Below are 16,129 nucleotides of genomic sequence, written 5' to 3'. Positions count from 1 at the left end.
TCACAATTTTCTCACCATTATAATTTTGGCAAAGGTGGTTTCAAGCCCAGTCTGGGCAACATAGCAAGACCCTCATCTCTAAAAATAAGAAAATAAATAAAAATATTTCCATCATCACAAAGTTCTATTGGACAGTGCTGCTCTAGGGCTAGACAACTCAGGTTTGAATCAGACACATCCAAACTGCTAATGCATTTCCCTGGGTCTCAGTGTCCTCATCTATAAAATGGGATAATAAAAGTTCCCGTCTCATAAAGTTATTATGGGGATTAATTCTGGTAAAGTACTTAGAGTGTTGCTGGGCATGTGGTAAATGTATACTCAGTAAACAGCAGCATTCAATATTTTTATTCATAGAGCCCTTCGTGGTTCACTAGATCCTGGAATGTGAGAACTGGCAGGGACCCATTTTACTGATGAAAATATGGAAACTCAGGTTGTGGAAGTGACTTGTGTTGTGGGGACCTGGCCTGTCAGGGGTGGGATGAGGATAGCATGGCCTGACTCCTAGCTGGTGCCCATTACCTCCACCCATGCTCCCTCCATGTGACAATGAGACCCCAACTCTGGAGATGCCAAAGCCCACAGTTACTCCTGTCCCCAACCAGGACGGCTCAGGAGGTAGTGGGCTCTCTGTCCCTGGAGGCCAGCCCACAGGTAATAGACAGCTCCAGATTGGAGGATTCACTCTTCCCAGTAGTTGGGCTAGATGTCCCAGCCCCAACCTGAGTCCCAACCCTGCCCCAAGTTTGCTGTGTGACCTGGGAAAACCCTCTGGACTTGGTTTCCTCTTGGGTAAGTGAGGGAGGGATGAGATGCTCACAAAGGCTACAAGGGCTCAGCTTCTGGGAACCAGCCACTGCCTCGCCTGGAGCCTGGCCAAGAGGAGGTGCCCCCATTCTCATTTGCAATCCAAATTTGACTGGACTGCAGGGGTTGACCAAGAAAGAGAGGGTGGTGAGAGGCTGTGATGGGGATGATCAGTGGCAGGGGAAGAGAGGGTAGTCTGGGGCAATGGGGACCCACCAGCTTGTGCCAGCAGACACTCCCCATCAACTGCCAGTTGGGGCTGTGATAGGGCACTGCCAAGGGCTGGCTGCCCATCTTCTCCCTGCAGGACCTGCTCCTGCCCACCCTGCTGGCCAAGGGCTAGGCACTTTGGGGAGCAGGGTGCCTTCTGAGTATGCAGAGAGGCAGAATCAGGGCTTGGAAACAGTGTGCCCTGAGCCCAGTTTTCACTATGCCTAGCACCAGGGAGAGAAACAGGAAGAGAGATACCCACTGCTGGATCCTTGCCCAGAGGACACAAGCTGTTCATGTGTTAGGAGCCCACCAGGAAGTGCCCCCAGGAGGTCAAGAGAAGGGCCAGGCAAGGATGGCTCTCCAGAGAAGGATAGGAACTGACCTGTGAAGGATGGGGAGGATTTGCAGAGGCAAAGGAGTAGAGAAGCCATGGCAAGGAGACAGAATCGCGTGAGCAAATGGAGCCAAAACGGGGAAGGCACCTATTCTGGAAATGAGAAGGTCCTTTTGAGTGTATCTGTGTCCAGCCCAACAACTGCCCCTCCAGGACACGACCAAAACACCCTTCCCCATCATCCAAGCTGCAGGGCTCCTGGCATGAGTACCCTAGGATAGTGGTGTCCAGCTTGGTGGGGAGATAGGAGGCCCCAGGTGCTACAGCTGAAAGCCAGCAAGAGCAGTAGACAGCTGAGCTATGGAGCTGTCCAGCTTTGGGTTCCAGTCCCAGGCTCTGCCATCATTAGCTGCGTGACCTTGGACAAGTTACATAACCATTCCGGGCCCCAGTGTCTTCATCTCTTGGAATAATGTCTCAAACCTCCTGGAGCAAGGGGAGAAAGAGAAATTAGGTATGAGGGCACTGAGTGCACGGTCAGCACACAGTGGGCACAGAGTAAGTGAACGGCAGCTCTTGCCAGCCCCAGTTTCCTGGCTACAGACCACAGGAGACAGAATGTGTCCATTCTGGCTCGGCCATAGCTTCTGGGTGACCTTGGAGGAGCCACACCCCTGCTCAGGGCCTTAGTTTCCTCATCTGTCTCGTGGGGGTTATATTGCTTTCCCTGTCAATATAGGCAGATAGACAGCAGCAAACCTGCCTCAGGTGCTGGACACTGTGGGGGTAATTATTTCAGCAGCACATGGAATTGGAAGCCTCTAGAATAGGCCGCAGATCCCAGCAGCCCTATACAGCCCTGCCAGCCTCTAGCTGGGGCCTCACAGAACAGAGGGCAGGGCTGGGCCCATAGAACTGTACTGTAAGGATGGACTCTGGCTCTGGGGGGCCCAAACACTCTCAGCTCCGTCAGGTTCTCGGATAATAGGGGTCTGCAGGGACCAGGCCCTCACTAATCCCCTATTAAAACTTGAAAGGGGCCAGGGAACCTCCAGAATAAACTCATTAACTTTTATGGGATAATAAATGAATCCCATTAAATTCTCATTCTCCCCGTGCCGGGCCAGCTTAACCTCTGGAACCCAGAGGAGTGGGCCCCCTGCCCGCCCTGTCCCTCAGGCTCCCCCTTGCACCCACACGCTGTCATGCCCTCCCCCGAAGCTGACAGTTGGTGCTGCCACAAGGCGGGGATCAGGCCTGAACTTGTCCCAGAACTTTGGCTCCTGTGCCTGCCCACCTCGGAGGGGCCAGAGGCTTGGGGAATACATGGCACCTCTTCAGGGGCTGCCAGAGTGACAGGCAGCGCCGCCTGCCCTTCCAGAGGCTACAGTGGGTGACATTATATGTCTGTCCACAGATGAGCCCTCCCCAAACCCAGTATGTCTTCACTCTACAGATGAGCAGACAGAGGCTTGAGTGGGCAGCCCCCGCCCGGGTCACACAGCTAGTGTTGCATCGATTTGGGATTGGAACCCAAGGTTTTCTGGCTGACTGGTACAGAAAGATCTGCAGAAACAGCAGCGCTGAAGGGGCAGGCCAGCTGGCCCTGAGGTGGCACCACTGCCTGGTACGGTGGTTCCTCCAGGCTGGGGCACTGTGTAATGACTCCAGCTCCACCGCACACCATCACTGTGAACCTGGGCAAGCTTCTGGGCCTCACTGAGCCTCGGTTTCCCCATCTATAAGACAGAGGCCATAACATCTACCTAGCTGGACGCTAGAAGAGACCCCAGTCCTTAAGGCTTCCCCTAAACACAGGCTGGGCCCCACCCCCCCATCCGGATCCAGATCTGGAGCGCATGGGGCCTCTGCTCCACCCTCACCCAGCTGGGCCCTGGGAATTGGGGCGGAGTAAGCGGTCCTCTCAGGGAGTCTCAGGCTGGGGTTGGGGGGAAGGGGCCTCCAATCCCAAGAGGGGCCGTAGCGGGGCGGTGCGGGCAGGGAGGCGGGAGCGGGAGAGAATCCACCGGGGAGGCATCCTGAATGGCTCATTAGTGCCGATGAAAGCCTTTTTTCATTTCGTCTAAATACTTTAAACAGGGCTCCCTCCGATGTCTATTTGCATAGCTTAAGAGCTAATGCGGGGGGAGGGCCCAGGCGGCGGCGGGGCCGTGCCAGGGCTGGGGGCTGCAGGCCCCGGGAAGTTCCTGGGCTGTCTCCACCCGGGATGGCGTGCGGGGAGGGGAGGGGTGTTTCCCGGACCCAGCCCACTTGGAGAATACAGCCCCAGGCCCTGCGGGAGGGGAGGACCGAGCAACAGGGAGTGCATCCTGTGTTCTCACACCAGGTGGGCCTGGCAAGTGGGGATCACCGGGGACAATCTTGCTGCCACCCACGGACATGCAGGGCCTTGAAGGTGGCTGCCCTTTGCATGGTGCAGTATTATCTTTGTTTTATGGATGAGGTCTTTGACATCCTCAGGGTCACACATGCTGCCACCCAACATGGAACATGGGTAGTCCCCCAGAGAGGAGGGACCCCTACCTGCCAGGGGCCAGCCGCTTCCTACCCTAGAAGCCTGCCTCAGTGTTCCCTTGACAGGGGCTGCCCAACTTCTGACTGTGGCCTTCTCCCTCAGCCTTCAGAACTCTGCTATTCAGGGCATGCAGATTCCCACAAAACCCTTGCAAAGTACCCATTTTATAGCTGAGGAGGTGAAGGCTCTGAGAGGCAACTTGCCAGGCTCACATGACTTTTAAGTGGCAGAACTGACACTTGAACCCAGGTCTGTGTGGCTCTGTGCCCTGGCACAGCAGTGTTGTTGGGTCTCCAGTTTGGGTTCGTGGCTCAGATGTGCTTCAGGCATGGGGTGGGGACTTCCCTGGGTCCCAGCCAGAAGGCTTCCGGAGGGCCTGCTCAACCAGGGCCCAACCCAAGTCCCAATGCCAGAAGTTCTGGCCCCAGACTTCTAAATGGCGTGAGATCTTTGACAAGTCCTTACCTCTCCCTGGACTTAGTTTCTTCAACTGGCTGGAGTGTTCTCTGCTGTGTAGCTCCAGTCTCTCCCTCCCATGAGGCAGGTGGGTGCGTGGAAAGACCTAGGGCTTTGAAGCCAGATCAACGTAGGTTTAAATCCCAGCTGCATCACTGCGAGACTTCAGGTGAGTCTTTGTCTCACCTCTCTAGGCTTCAGGTCTTTGTAAAGTGGAAATAAAATTCCCATCTCCCAGAGGCGCAGCATCTATTAAATGATACAAAGTCTGGGAAGGGCCTGACACAGTAGTGCCTGATGAGACTGGGCATCGGAGCCCCTGACACCTTCTTCTGCTGTCCCCTGTATCATACTCTCCCTTTGTCAGTCCCTGCACCTCTGAATTCAGTCAACCCAGGCAGAGAGAAGCCCCTATCCCCTGGCCACAATCCTGGGAAACTAGGAGACAGGTCACAGGACCTCAGGCCTCCAACAGAGTCAACCAGGGGGTCTGGAGATGCCCTCTCCCCAGAAATGGTTGTCTCCCAGAGGTTATCTTACCATCTCTGACAGCGGGTGGCACCCGCTGGGACCAAATGGCAGCTGATTTTGGAATCAATTTGCTTGTTTGATATGCTATCTCGATCCCAGATAGCACAACCAGTGCAATCGACAATGACGGGAGGTGCCCATTAGTGCTGCTCCATTGCTCAGCACCCACCTGGCAGCCAGCAGGAAGAGCTGTGCCTGCCTTGGTCACTTCCTGAATTAGAGGATCTCTGTGCACTCCCTCTCCCAGGGAAGAGTCCCACAGCTACCTACTTTGAGAGCCAAGGGCCCCATCTCTTGTTGGGTACTGTGGAAAGGGGCCACATAAACAATGCCTGGCTCTAGGGGGCTCCAATCTATGTGATTAGAAAAGCACCCCTTCCTTGTGCCATGCTAGAATCAGTCTCAGCTTACCTGGCAAAGCCTGTGTGACATCTGGGGGGTGGGCAAAAAGAGGAGCCCTGTTCTGGCATGTCACAGGCACTGCCTGGACCTTCCATAACTGATTCAGATGAAAGACAGGCACTGGTGGACCATCTGCTCTGGGGGGTATGGGCCTGGCTGGACATCTAGATTGGACAGCGTTGTCAGTGGCTGGCATACAATGCCAAGACACAGATGGGCTGCCTTAGTGGGCATCTCAGGAAATAGCAGTTGGTCCTGGTTTCTCAGGGCTGGGGGTGCCCAAGCTCCTCTGCCCCAGAAGAATGGAGAGCCCTCCAACCTGTACCCACCTCCCCCACCCAATTTCCTCCCTCCTCCCATTTGTCTGACACATCAGAGCTGCTATGGTCTCCTGAACAGAACGTAGGCCATCTGCTGCTTCCTCACGCCTGCCAATCCATGGAGTGGGTGTGAGCCTGTGGAATGACAGCCCCACCATCAGACGTGCGGAGGAAGCGACCTTCTCCTTGCAAACTCTGTGATCTCACCCCGGCTGTGTTTCCCTTCAAGTCCTCATGCAGCCATTTTGAGAGCTGTAAGGATCAGAAATATCCTCCCAGGCTTCTCAGAGCTGGCAAAATTCTGTGTGAGCTGAATCTGGAGCCAGCATTCATTGACCTTTCTTGGCAGTTAAGGATCTGGGGATCCGAGTGGGCCACAAGCAGAATACGCATCATCTCTCCAGCTATGTGGTTGAATAAGTCAACATAATCAATAGCAGAGCAATCTGTACCTCAGACCAGAGATAGCAAATAAGTTTCATCCCCCAGAGCCAATCTCATTGATTGGTAGTGGCTGCCTGGATAACATTGTGAGAAGGAAGCTGCTCCCACATGGGCCTTAGCAAGAAATAACCAAAATTGATCAGCAATGCCTGCCATGGATTAGGGGGTGGGTGCATAGCATGCTAGATTTCCATTCTACACCTGTTTTTGACCCTGCCCTAGATGGAACCTGACTATTGTCACCAGAAAGATTAAGGGAACTATCTATCAAATAGAGAAGGGACGTAATATTATCTCAGTCAATCCTAAAAAGGAAATCCAATTTTACAGATGCGAAAACTAAGGTTCAGAGAGTTTGGGTGATTTGCCTGAGGGCACACAGCCCTAGAGTAGTGGATCTGGGATTTGAAGTTATGTCTGCCTAGCTCCAGAACTTGGCTCTTCCCACTCTACTCATATTACTGCTCTTTATGGACCATAAAGAGCAGTAGCTTATGGACCATGCTTTATGGACCATAAAAACAGAAAAGAGTACAAAAGAAATGATTTCCTGAGAACTGAGAGAAACTACTGGGCCCCTAACAAAGAAGTCATGCACCCATGGCCGGGTGCAGTGGCTTATGCCTGTAATCCCTAGGAGGCTGAGGTGGGAGGATTGCTTGAGCCTAGGAGTTTGAGACCAGCCCAGACAACATAGTGAGATCCCCATCTCTACAAAAATTCTAAAAATTAGCCAGGCATGGTGGCAAGCACCTGTAGTCCCAGCTACTAGAAGTGGGAGTGTGGGGAGTGTGGCTGAGGTGGGAGGATCACTTGAACATGGGAGGTTGAGGCTGCAGTGGAGCCATGATTGCGCCACTGCATTGCAGCCCGGCCCACAGAGCAAGACCCTATCTCAAAACGAACAAATAAAAAAAGAAGTCATGCAACCATGAGGAAATCTAAAATAAAATCCCAAATATGTGACGCATTTCCTGAGGCTAATGACTAGCAGGTTCACTGAGAACGGGAAATGAACTTGAATGCCCTATCATCTCAGGCAGGAAAGACACTGTGGTGGGAGACACACTTACGCTCGCTTAAGGTTTTCATCTCAATTCAACTGGTCGTGTGACTTTGAGCAAGTCACTTCCTCTCTCTGGCCTATTTCCTCATTAGTAAAATAAGGTCTCTACTTTTCATTAGGGATGGCAAATATTTGTCACATCAGTCTGAGGTGTCAGGTGTGACCTGGTGGAGTGCTGTGTTGAGGAGGATTTTGAGGCTGAACCTGAGAACAGTAGGAAATGGTACATAGATGGGCTAGAAATGTCTGCCTCTGGTGCTGGAGAAAGAGTGTCTTGGCCGGGCGCGGTGGCTCACGCCTGTAATCCCAGCACTTTGGGAGGCCGAGGCGGGCGGATCACAAGGTCAGGAGATCGAGACCACGGTGAAACCCCGTCTCTACTAAAAATACAAAAAATTAGCCGGGCGCGGTTGTGGGCGCCTGTAGTCCCAGCTACTCGGGAGGCTGAGGCAGGAGAATGGCATGAACCCGGGAGGCAGAGCTTGCAGTGAGCCGAGATCGCGCCACTGCACTCCAGCCTGGGCGACAGAGTGAGACTCCATCTCAAAAAAAAAAAAAAAAGAGTGTCTCACGTGCCACCCTTGAAGTATGTAATAGCACCTCACTTCCAGCTCATCAGTTCTGTAGTTCCGTGATTCTCAGCAGTGAGCACGCTCCTCAGGGCTCTCTGTCCAAAGAGAGCTGCCCCCCCACAACTACTCGAGCTGGGCGTGATGCTGCTCTCTGGAGCAGGGGGAGAACCTCTGACCATCCCTTATTATTCCAGGACTCTCTTCAGAGGCCCCAACCATGGGGAAAGGACAAGCCCCAGGCATCGAGGAGACAGATGGCGAGCTGACAGCAGCCCCCACACCTGAGCAGCCAGAACGAGGCGTCCACTTTGTCACCACAGCCCCCACCTTGAAGCTGCTCAACCACCACCCGCTGCTTGAGGAATTCCTACAAGAGGGGCTGGAGAAGGGAGATGAGGAGCTGAGACCAGCGCTGCCCTTCCAGCCTGACCCACCTACACCCTTCACCCCGAGTCCCCTTCCCCGCCTAGCCAACCAGGACAGCCGCCCTGTCTTTACCAGCCCCACTCCAGCCACGGCTGCGGTACCCACCCAGCCCCAGTCCAAGGAGGGGCCCTGGAGTCTGGAGTCAGAGCCCCCTGTGCTTCGAATCACAGCTCCCCTACCTCCAGGGCCCAGCATGGCAGTGCCCACCCTAGGCCCAGGGGACAGACCCAGCACTACACCCCCTAGCAGAGCCTGGACACCAACCCAAGAGGGTCCTGGAGACATGGGAAGGCCATGGGTTCCAGAGGTTGTGTCCCAGGGCGCAGGGATTGGGATCCAGGGGACCATCGCCTCCTCCACAGCTTCAGGAGACGATGAGGAGACCACCACCACCACCACCACCACCATCATCACCACCACCATCACCACAGTCCAGACACCAGGTCAGCTCCCTGCTGGCTTACAGATGTGGAAATGGGGATGAGGGAGGCTGCGGGGCCCCTAAAAGCCTGTCTCTGACACTGTGCCAGCCTACCCTGTCCTTTGGCACCAAGGGCCAGCCTACAGGAGGCATGTGGTTTGGACCCAGATAGTCCTGAGCTCAAATCCTGTTTCTTTGGCCAGGTGCAGTGGCTCATGCTTGTAATCCCAGCACTTTGGGGGGCTAAGGTCAGTGAATCATCTGAGGTCTGGAGTTCAAGACCATCCTGGCCAACATGGCAAAATCCCATCTTTACTAAAAATACAAAAATTAGCCGGGCACGGTGGCAAGCACCTGTAATCCCAGCTACTCAGGAGACTGAGGCAGGAGAATCACTCAAACCTGGGAGGCAAAGGTTGCAGTGAGCCGAGATTGCACCATTGCATTCCAGCCTGGGCAACAGTGCAAGACTCTGTCTCAAAAAAGAAAAAATCTTGATTCTTCCACCTATAACATGACCCTAGGAATTCTATTTAACATCTCATCTCTGAGCCTCATCTGTAAAATGGCAATAAGAAAACAAACCTCGGCCAGGCACGGTGGCTCACGCCTGTAATCCCAGCGCTTCAGGAGGCTGAGGTGGGTGGATCATGAAGTCAGGAGATCGAGACCATCCTGGCTAACACAGTGAAACCCTGTCTTTACTAAAAAATACAAAAAATTAGCAGGGTGTGGTGGCAGGCGCCTGTAGTCCCAGCTTTCGGGAGGCTGAGGCAGGAGAATGGTGTGAACCCAGAAGGCGGAGCTTGCAGTGAGCCGAGATTGCGTCACTGCACTCCAGCCTGGGCGACAGAGCGAGACTCTGTCTCAAAAAAAAAAAAAAAAAAATACAAAAAATTAGCCAGGCCTGGTGGCGTATGCCTGTAATCCTAGCTACTCGGGAACCTGAGCAGGAGAATAGCTTGAACCCAGGAGGCAAAGGTTGCAGTGAGCTGAGATCATGCCATTACACTCCAGTCTGGGCAACAAGAATGAAACTCCATCTCAAAAAAAAAAAAAAAAGAAAACAAAAACAAACCTCATTGAGTCACTGTGAGAACTGAGATAAGATTGCACATGGTAGGTGCCCAATAAAAGGTGTTCCCCTTCCTTCAACAGGAGACTAGACATCACAAGAGGTGGTGTTCACTTCACACACACACACACACACACACACACACACACGGTTCAACCTTAGTTGGACCACTTCACGAGAGATGGCACTAGCTTTGTGTCTCCTCCTGCCTCCCAGGCCCCTGTAGCTGGAATTTCTCAGGCCCAGAGGGCTCTCTGGACTCCCCTACAGACCTCAGCTCACCCCCTGATGTTGGCCTGGACTGCTTCTTCTACATCTCTGTCTACCCTGGCTATGGTGTGGAAATCAAGGTGAGTGATCTGGATCTGGCAAGGGCAAAGCTGGGCCTGTTGTATTCTCTTTCTTCAGAGAGGCACATGCTATGAGAGGATGTGGGGATGCTTAGGAGCATCAATTGTCGGGGGCTGCCTAAGGCCAGGGCTGGGAGATGGGCCTAAAACATGGTTGGATTCTGTCCCGTGTGCTTGGCAATGGCCTAGGCCTAGAGGGGCTGTGGGAGGGGGCTCTAGCCTTGGATGGGCAGGGGATTGGGTGAGTATAAACCCTACATCTGAATCTATGGGCTAAGCAGAGAACACAGGGCTGCCACATTGGGCCTGAGAGAGTCATGGAGCCTCATTCATTCATTCATTTAGCAAATGCTCTCTGAGCAGTTCCTCTGGGTCAGGTCCTGTGCTGGCTTCTGGGATGCAGAGGTGGGGGAAGACAGACCTGACCACACCACTAGAGAGGTGATCAGCTGATAAGAAAGTCAGATCTATAGCCCAGCCTCCTGTCCCCAGCCTCCCTGGGCTATCTCATCCCTCTATTAGAATTAAGACTTTCTCTTAATCCCAAGGCCTGAGGCTGCAGGTCCTCACAGATGTCCCACAGGCTTCTCAACCTCCACAAACCCAAATCTTCCTTTTGTTCCCCCAGAGCCACTCCTGTCCAGGTCAGAAACCTGGAGCAGAACCACCACAGTGCAATGTGGATGGTGTCCCTGGATATGCAACATGGGGTCACCTTGGCCCTTCCCTGTCCCTCTTCCCCCAGTCCCATCAGTTCATCCCAAAATTCTGTCACCATGACACTCCCCTCTAAATCTGTCTGCTTCTCTCCCTCCGTCCCTGCAACCACACGTGGTTTAGTCCTCACCATCCCTCCCTTGATGATGCAGTAGCTGCCTCACTGGTCCCCCCGCCCACACTTGCTCCCTACTCTACCCATCTCCACCTCCACTGCAGTCATTTTTCTCAAATCAATCGTGCCCCTACACCTCTCTAAGGATGCCTAAATCTCTGGGTCCACCCCTAGCCACTCCTTCCCTTGTTCTTTACCCCTACTTTGCACTAAATAGCTTGCAGCTAACTGAATGGGGCAAACCTTCTTTCCCAAGTCCCAACTGCACATGCTGGTCCCTCTGCCTGGAAGAGTCATCCCACGATGCCCTCCCTTAGGACTCGACCCTGGCATCACCCTCTCTGGGAATTCCCTCAGATCCCCAAAGCCTGGGGCATCCCCCATCTTAGTTCTTAGCAGCAGTCTGCCTTCCATCCATCTATTTACAGCCATCCACCTCCCCAGCTACTGTGAGCTCCTTGAGGGGTGCCTTGTAGTGAAGAGCCCACAGTGGGCACTCCATGCACTGACTGAATGACTGGACAAAGGAACGAGGAAGGAAGGGATGTGGTGACATTTGACTTGAATCTTGGAGACTGACCAGGGGTGGGCAAGAAAGGCATTTAGCCCGGTTGAGGGAATCTGGCAGGGCGCTGAGAAGTGTGTCCTGCTCCCTGCTCCCTGCCTTCTGTTCTGCTTCCCACCCATTCCAATTCCTGCATGTCCCTGGATTGGGGCCTGGAGCCGTCTAGACTTGTCCTGGGGCAGTGCCTCCAGTCCTCCCCTCTCGGGATGTCAGGTCCAGGTCTCTGAATCAGACCCTGTCAGGGGGACCCTCTCCTACCCCTGTTGGGCCCCTCCCCTTCTTCCTACAACCGTTTCCTCCTACTCTGCCAAGCCCTGTGCCCCTCACTCTGGGCTGACTGGGAGGGTAATTAGGAACAGCCACCCCGCCTCTCAAGCCATTAGCACTCAGCACTGCTTAATTAAGGTAATTAATGTAAAATCATCACCTAATGAGAGGTGACACCGGCTGTGGCTCACTGGGTGGAAGGCACCAGCTGCAGGTGTGGGAAAGGGGGTGGAGGGGGCAGGTGCCAGGCTGAGTGCCACCCTGAAGGCCTGGGAGGCTCTATCTGCCCCTCAAGGACTACCACCCCTACTGAAGCCCACTGGACAAGGCTGAACCCAGCCCTGGTACTCTCCACAATGGGGCAAGATGCTGGCTCTGCCTGCCCCCCGCTCTGGCCCAGGCACAAGCCCCACGCTGGATGCCCACCCCCTCACACAAACCCTGTGTCTGTTGTCTGGTGCTGCCACATTTTTTTTCTTTTATCAGAATGCAAAAGCCGTTACCAGGCAACCTTGAGACGAAGACCTGCCACAGCCCTGGATTGTTGTCAGGAAATGTGGCAGATGCTGGCCCCACCCTCCACCTCGGTACCATGGAGGCAAGGTCCTTGGGGACACTGTCGGCCCAGATGGCCTGAGATAGTCTGAAGCCATGGAGGGGAGGCGGGCACAGGGTGGCCAGAGCTGGGTCAGCACCCAATTTGGGGAAGGAGCAAGAGACAGAATCAGCCAGAACTAAGCAGGATTTAAGGTTCTTCTTCCAGGGCTAGTTCTGGCAACCTCTACCCCCACCCAGGCCACTTGGGACCTGAAGAATTTCTACACTACACACCAATACCCACTGGAGAGTTGGAAAAACTGAGGCCCAGGCAAGAAAAGGGATTTGCCAAAAGTCGGTCAGTTAATCACTAACTAATGAGTTTTGTTGAGTGGATTTGCTCTACAAGTATACATTGAGAATTTGCTCCGTGCCACGCTCTGCGCTGGGCACTGGGGACACAGACCTTCACGATTAGTAGGGAAGAAAGAACAATGACCATGGAATGCCCAGTGCTGGCGGGAATGGGGATGGGAAGCACAGGACAGGCACACTCCACCAGCCTGGGGGTCAGAGAAGACTTCCTGGAGGTGATGACACCTGGCCTGAGACCTGTAGGATGAGAAGCCAGCAGCCAAATCTGGCCTGGGCAGCAGCAGGTGCAGCAGGCCTGGCTCTTGAAGGCTGCCCTGGCTGTTTTGGAAAGGTGGCTTTGTTGTGTAGGGGCAGAGGGTAAGCGTAAGGGCTTCCGGATCACACTCCTGCCAGAGGCTCAGCCCAAGAGCAGCGTCCTTCTGCCCAGGCTGACAGTTGGGTCAGGCCATGCTGGACACTGGGGGCGGGATGGGTGGGCAGCTGGAAGGCCTACAGAGCTCCCCATGGCTTCTCAGGCTTGGGGAGAAGGGACTGCCTGTGGCTTCCCTCCATCATGGAGAATTCCCTACCCGCCATGCTATGAATTCACTGGGATCACTGAGGGCAGGTAGATGGGACAAAGTCTGGGCAAGGAGAGTGACAGGAGCCATGGAGGAGAGGACTGTCTTGGGGACCCACAAATCACACCCCTGAGCAAAGCCGCCAGACACCATACTGGGCCCCTAGCATGAGACCACAGCCCTTGCCTAAAGTCTGGGGCCTTGAGCAAGACCTTCTCAATTCCCTTTTTTTTTGGAGTACCAGCCTCGGGGTACCAGAATCCCTAAAAGCCCTACTCTCTATGGCTTGGACCACAGCCTCTCATAACCTGCTTCATCTCCTGCCTCCTACCTCCTCTGATGGTGCTGCAGTTATTGATGCCCTCTAAGGCCCAAGGTCTGTCCATAGGGAGGAGGCCAGGTCAGGCCCTCTGTGATCCAAGGAGGCTTGCCTGCTTCATCTGGGGATCAGGCACTGGGCTAGGCTCTTTCTTGAAAGGTCCAGAGAAGCTCCTTCAGGATGGGTGGGCATGAGCCTCATGGCCCATGTGGGTCCCAGCCCCTCCCCAGGCAGTCAGTGTCCCCCTGAGGGCTCCAGGCCTTTCCGGGCCTGGCGCCTGCCTCTGTCTACACTTCGAATTCCAAGAGCCTTCCCACTGCCAGCCTCCATCTTGGCTTGGCTGCTTTCTGTACCATCTGGAGCCTGGGCACAGCTGCCCACAGTCCCTGCCCTCATGCCCCAGGTGGCTCTGTTGGCACACAGCTCACCCATGCCAGGCCAACTGATAGTTTGATAGCAGAATACTCTGCCTTTCTAAGCCAGGTCAGGACCAGGCCTGATGTGGGCATCGGGTAGGGGGTCAGTTGGGTGAAATTTCTGGGCAACTTTGTATTTCCTGGCTCTAGGCAGGCTCATCCAAGAGGGATGATAGGGTGCAGGCAGGTCTAGCCCCATGGATTTTGGCCACTCTCCTCATCCCTAAAACAGACATTACGCCATAAGGTTTTCTGGATAAATGCCAATTCAGAAGGGCACAGACTCTGTCTTGTAAGACTGGGGTTTCAGGCCGGGCGCGGTGGCTCAAGCCTGTAATCCCAGCACTTTGGGAGGCCGAGATGGGCGGATCACAAGGTCAGGAGATCGAGACCATCCTGGCTAACACGGCGAAACCCCGTCTCTACTAAAAACACAAAAAATTAGCCGGGCGAGGTGGCAGCGCCTGTGGTCCCAGCTACTCGGGAGGCTGAGGCAGGAGAATGGCGGGAACCCGGGAGGCGGAGCTTGCAGTGAGCAGAGATCTGGCCACTGCACTCCAGCCTGGGCGACAGAGCGAGACTCCGTCTCAAAAAAAAAAAAAAAAAAAAGACTGGGGTTTCAGTGTTGGCTCTGCGGCCCACCTCTCTGTGAGCTAAATCCCTGGCCTTCTCTGGGCCTCAGTTTACCTCTCTACAAAAGGAGATTGAATCAGATGATGCACCTGGCTCCTCCTAGCCAGTTCCTTTGAGTGTAGCTCCTTCTCTGGGGTCAGCAAGCTCCCTCATAGGCCTGACTGAGCAGGGGCACCTCAGGTTCTTGGCTCTGCTGCTTGCTTCCTGGCAGCTGCAGAGCCTGGGCCAGGGAAAGGGTGGCTCCAAGGTACAGTGCCTCCCAGGCAGAGCCCTGGCAGACCTGAGGGTAAAGTAAGTTCATAGCCAGCTATCATTTCTGCTGCAAATGCCAAGGTTTTACCAGGGTGTGGCCTACATCTCCCCATTAAATGGGAAGATGACTACTACCACTGTGCCCCTCTGTGCTAAAACCCTTCCTGGCAGGATCTAACCAACTCCTTACAAACCCATGAAGTAGGTGAACTATCCCCATTTCACAGGCAAAACTGGGGCTCGGAGAGGTCATATGACTTGCCTAAGGCCCCTCAACTGGTCATTGATGGAGCCAGGATTCAATCCAAGACTCAAAAGCCCTTGTTCTTCCCTTGACCCAGGAGATAGGCCTGTCTGTGGCACAAGGCAAATTCAAAGTGGGAGGCCCAGGTGGAGACGGGCACCTGTCAGGATCTGCCCCAGATGCCCTTTCCAAGTCAGCCCTGCCTGATTCTGGGGGACACCCACTTGGAATTCTCCCAGTTCTGGGGAGGGCCTGGGATTGCCAAGCACACAAGACAGGGCACTGGACCAGGAATCAGGAGTCCTGGCCTAGAGTCCTGGCTTTGTCTTGGACTCGCGGTGTGACCAAAGAGGATCTCTCAAATTCTCTGATTTCAAGGTTCCCTTATCTATAAAGTGCAGGAAAACAGCCTGCCCTGTCTTCCTTATTGAGGCTTTGTGAGAGCTGAAGACATAATGGATGTGAAAATTGCGAAGGTTCTTATGGGAAAATTGTGATCATCCTATGGTTGCTGGGAGGGAGCACAGGTGTGTGAGGGCCTGCACATACTAGGACACGTTTGAGGGGCTGTGTGCTTGTAAGTGGGTCTGTGTCCGAGTACACACAGGTGATGGTGACCAAGAGAGACTAGGAGACCTGTAGCCAGCATCTGGGGGTGGGGATCGCACACAAGAGTCATCTTAGAGCTCATCTGCCTATGCTGGGTTGTACTGGTGCAAATGTGTACAAAAACCGTAGCGCCATCTCACCTGTGGGTTACGCCATTAGGGCATGTGCTGGAGGCCTGACTGACAGCTTCTATGGGGACAGACAGGCCAGATGAGGCTGTTGATCTAGGGGTTGGCAGAAGACAACCTGAATCCTTCCCACCTCCCATCCTGGAAAGGGCCAGCCTCTCAAAGTGGCTATATTTCTTCCTTGAGCTGACCCCATGGTCTGCTGGAAGCAGGGCAGTGTTAGACAGCCCAGGGTCCTGTAGGAATTGTCCTCAGCTCCCCCTGCTTCTGTCTTCTCCCTGCCTGGCCCCCAGGTCCCCTCCTATCACTGGCTATGGATATGGAAGACAGCCCTCATGAACACAGCTGACATTTCAATCTGTCTCCCAAGCTCTACGGATGCCTGCAAATTGCATCAAGACTTCATCACCCCTCCTGTCTGACACCCAGCCCTGTC

The 16,129-nt window shown here is 54.2% G+C and overlaps 1 protein-coding gene across 17 annotated transcripts in view; it reads left to right on the top strand.

Moving 5' to 3' along the window:
• The window catches only part of SEZ6 (seizure related 6 homolog), a 51,079-nt gene that overhangs the window by 17,102 nt on the left and 17,848 nt on the right, over positions 1 to 16,129 (top strand). For all 17 annotated transcript variants that reach the window (XR_013406242.1, XR_013406243.1, XM_077970640.1 and 14 more), the window contains exons 2-3: positions 7,879 to 8,553; positions 9,823 to 9,956. Coding sequence is in view for 15 of the 17 variants with exons in the window: in XM_077970640.1 (XP_077826766.1) it covers positions 7,879 to 8,553; positions 9,823 to 9,956 (809 nt within the window). In the remaining 2 variants the exon portion in view is untranslated. The remainder of the gene's footprint in view (positions 1 to 7,878; positions 8,554 to 9,822; positions 9,957 to 16,129) is intronic.

Source organism: Macaca mulatta, chromosome 16, assembly GCF_049350105.2.
Source record: "Macaca mulatta isolate MMU2019108-1 chromosome 16, T2T-MMU8v2.0, whole genome shotgun sequence".
Taxonomy (NCBI): domain Eukaryota; kingdom Metazoa; phylum Chordata; class Mammalia; order Primates; family Cercopithecidae; genus Macaca; species Macaca mulatta.
This window is presented reverse-complemented; position numbering and strand designations above follow the sequence as displayed.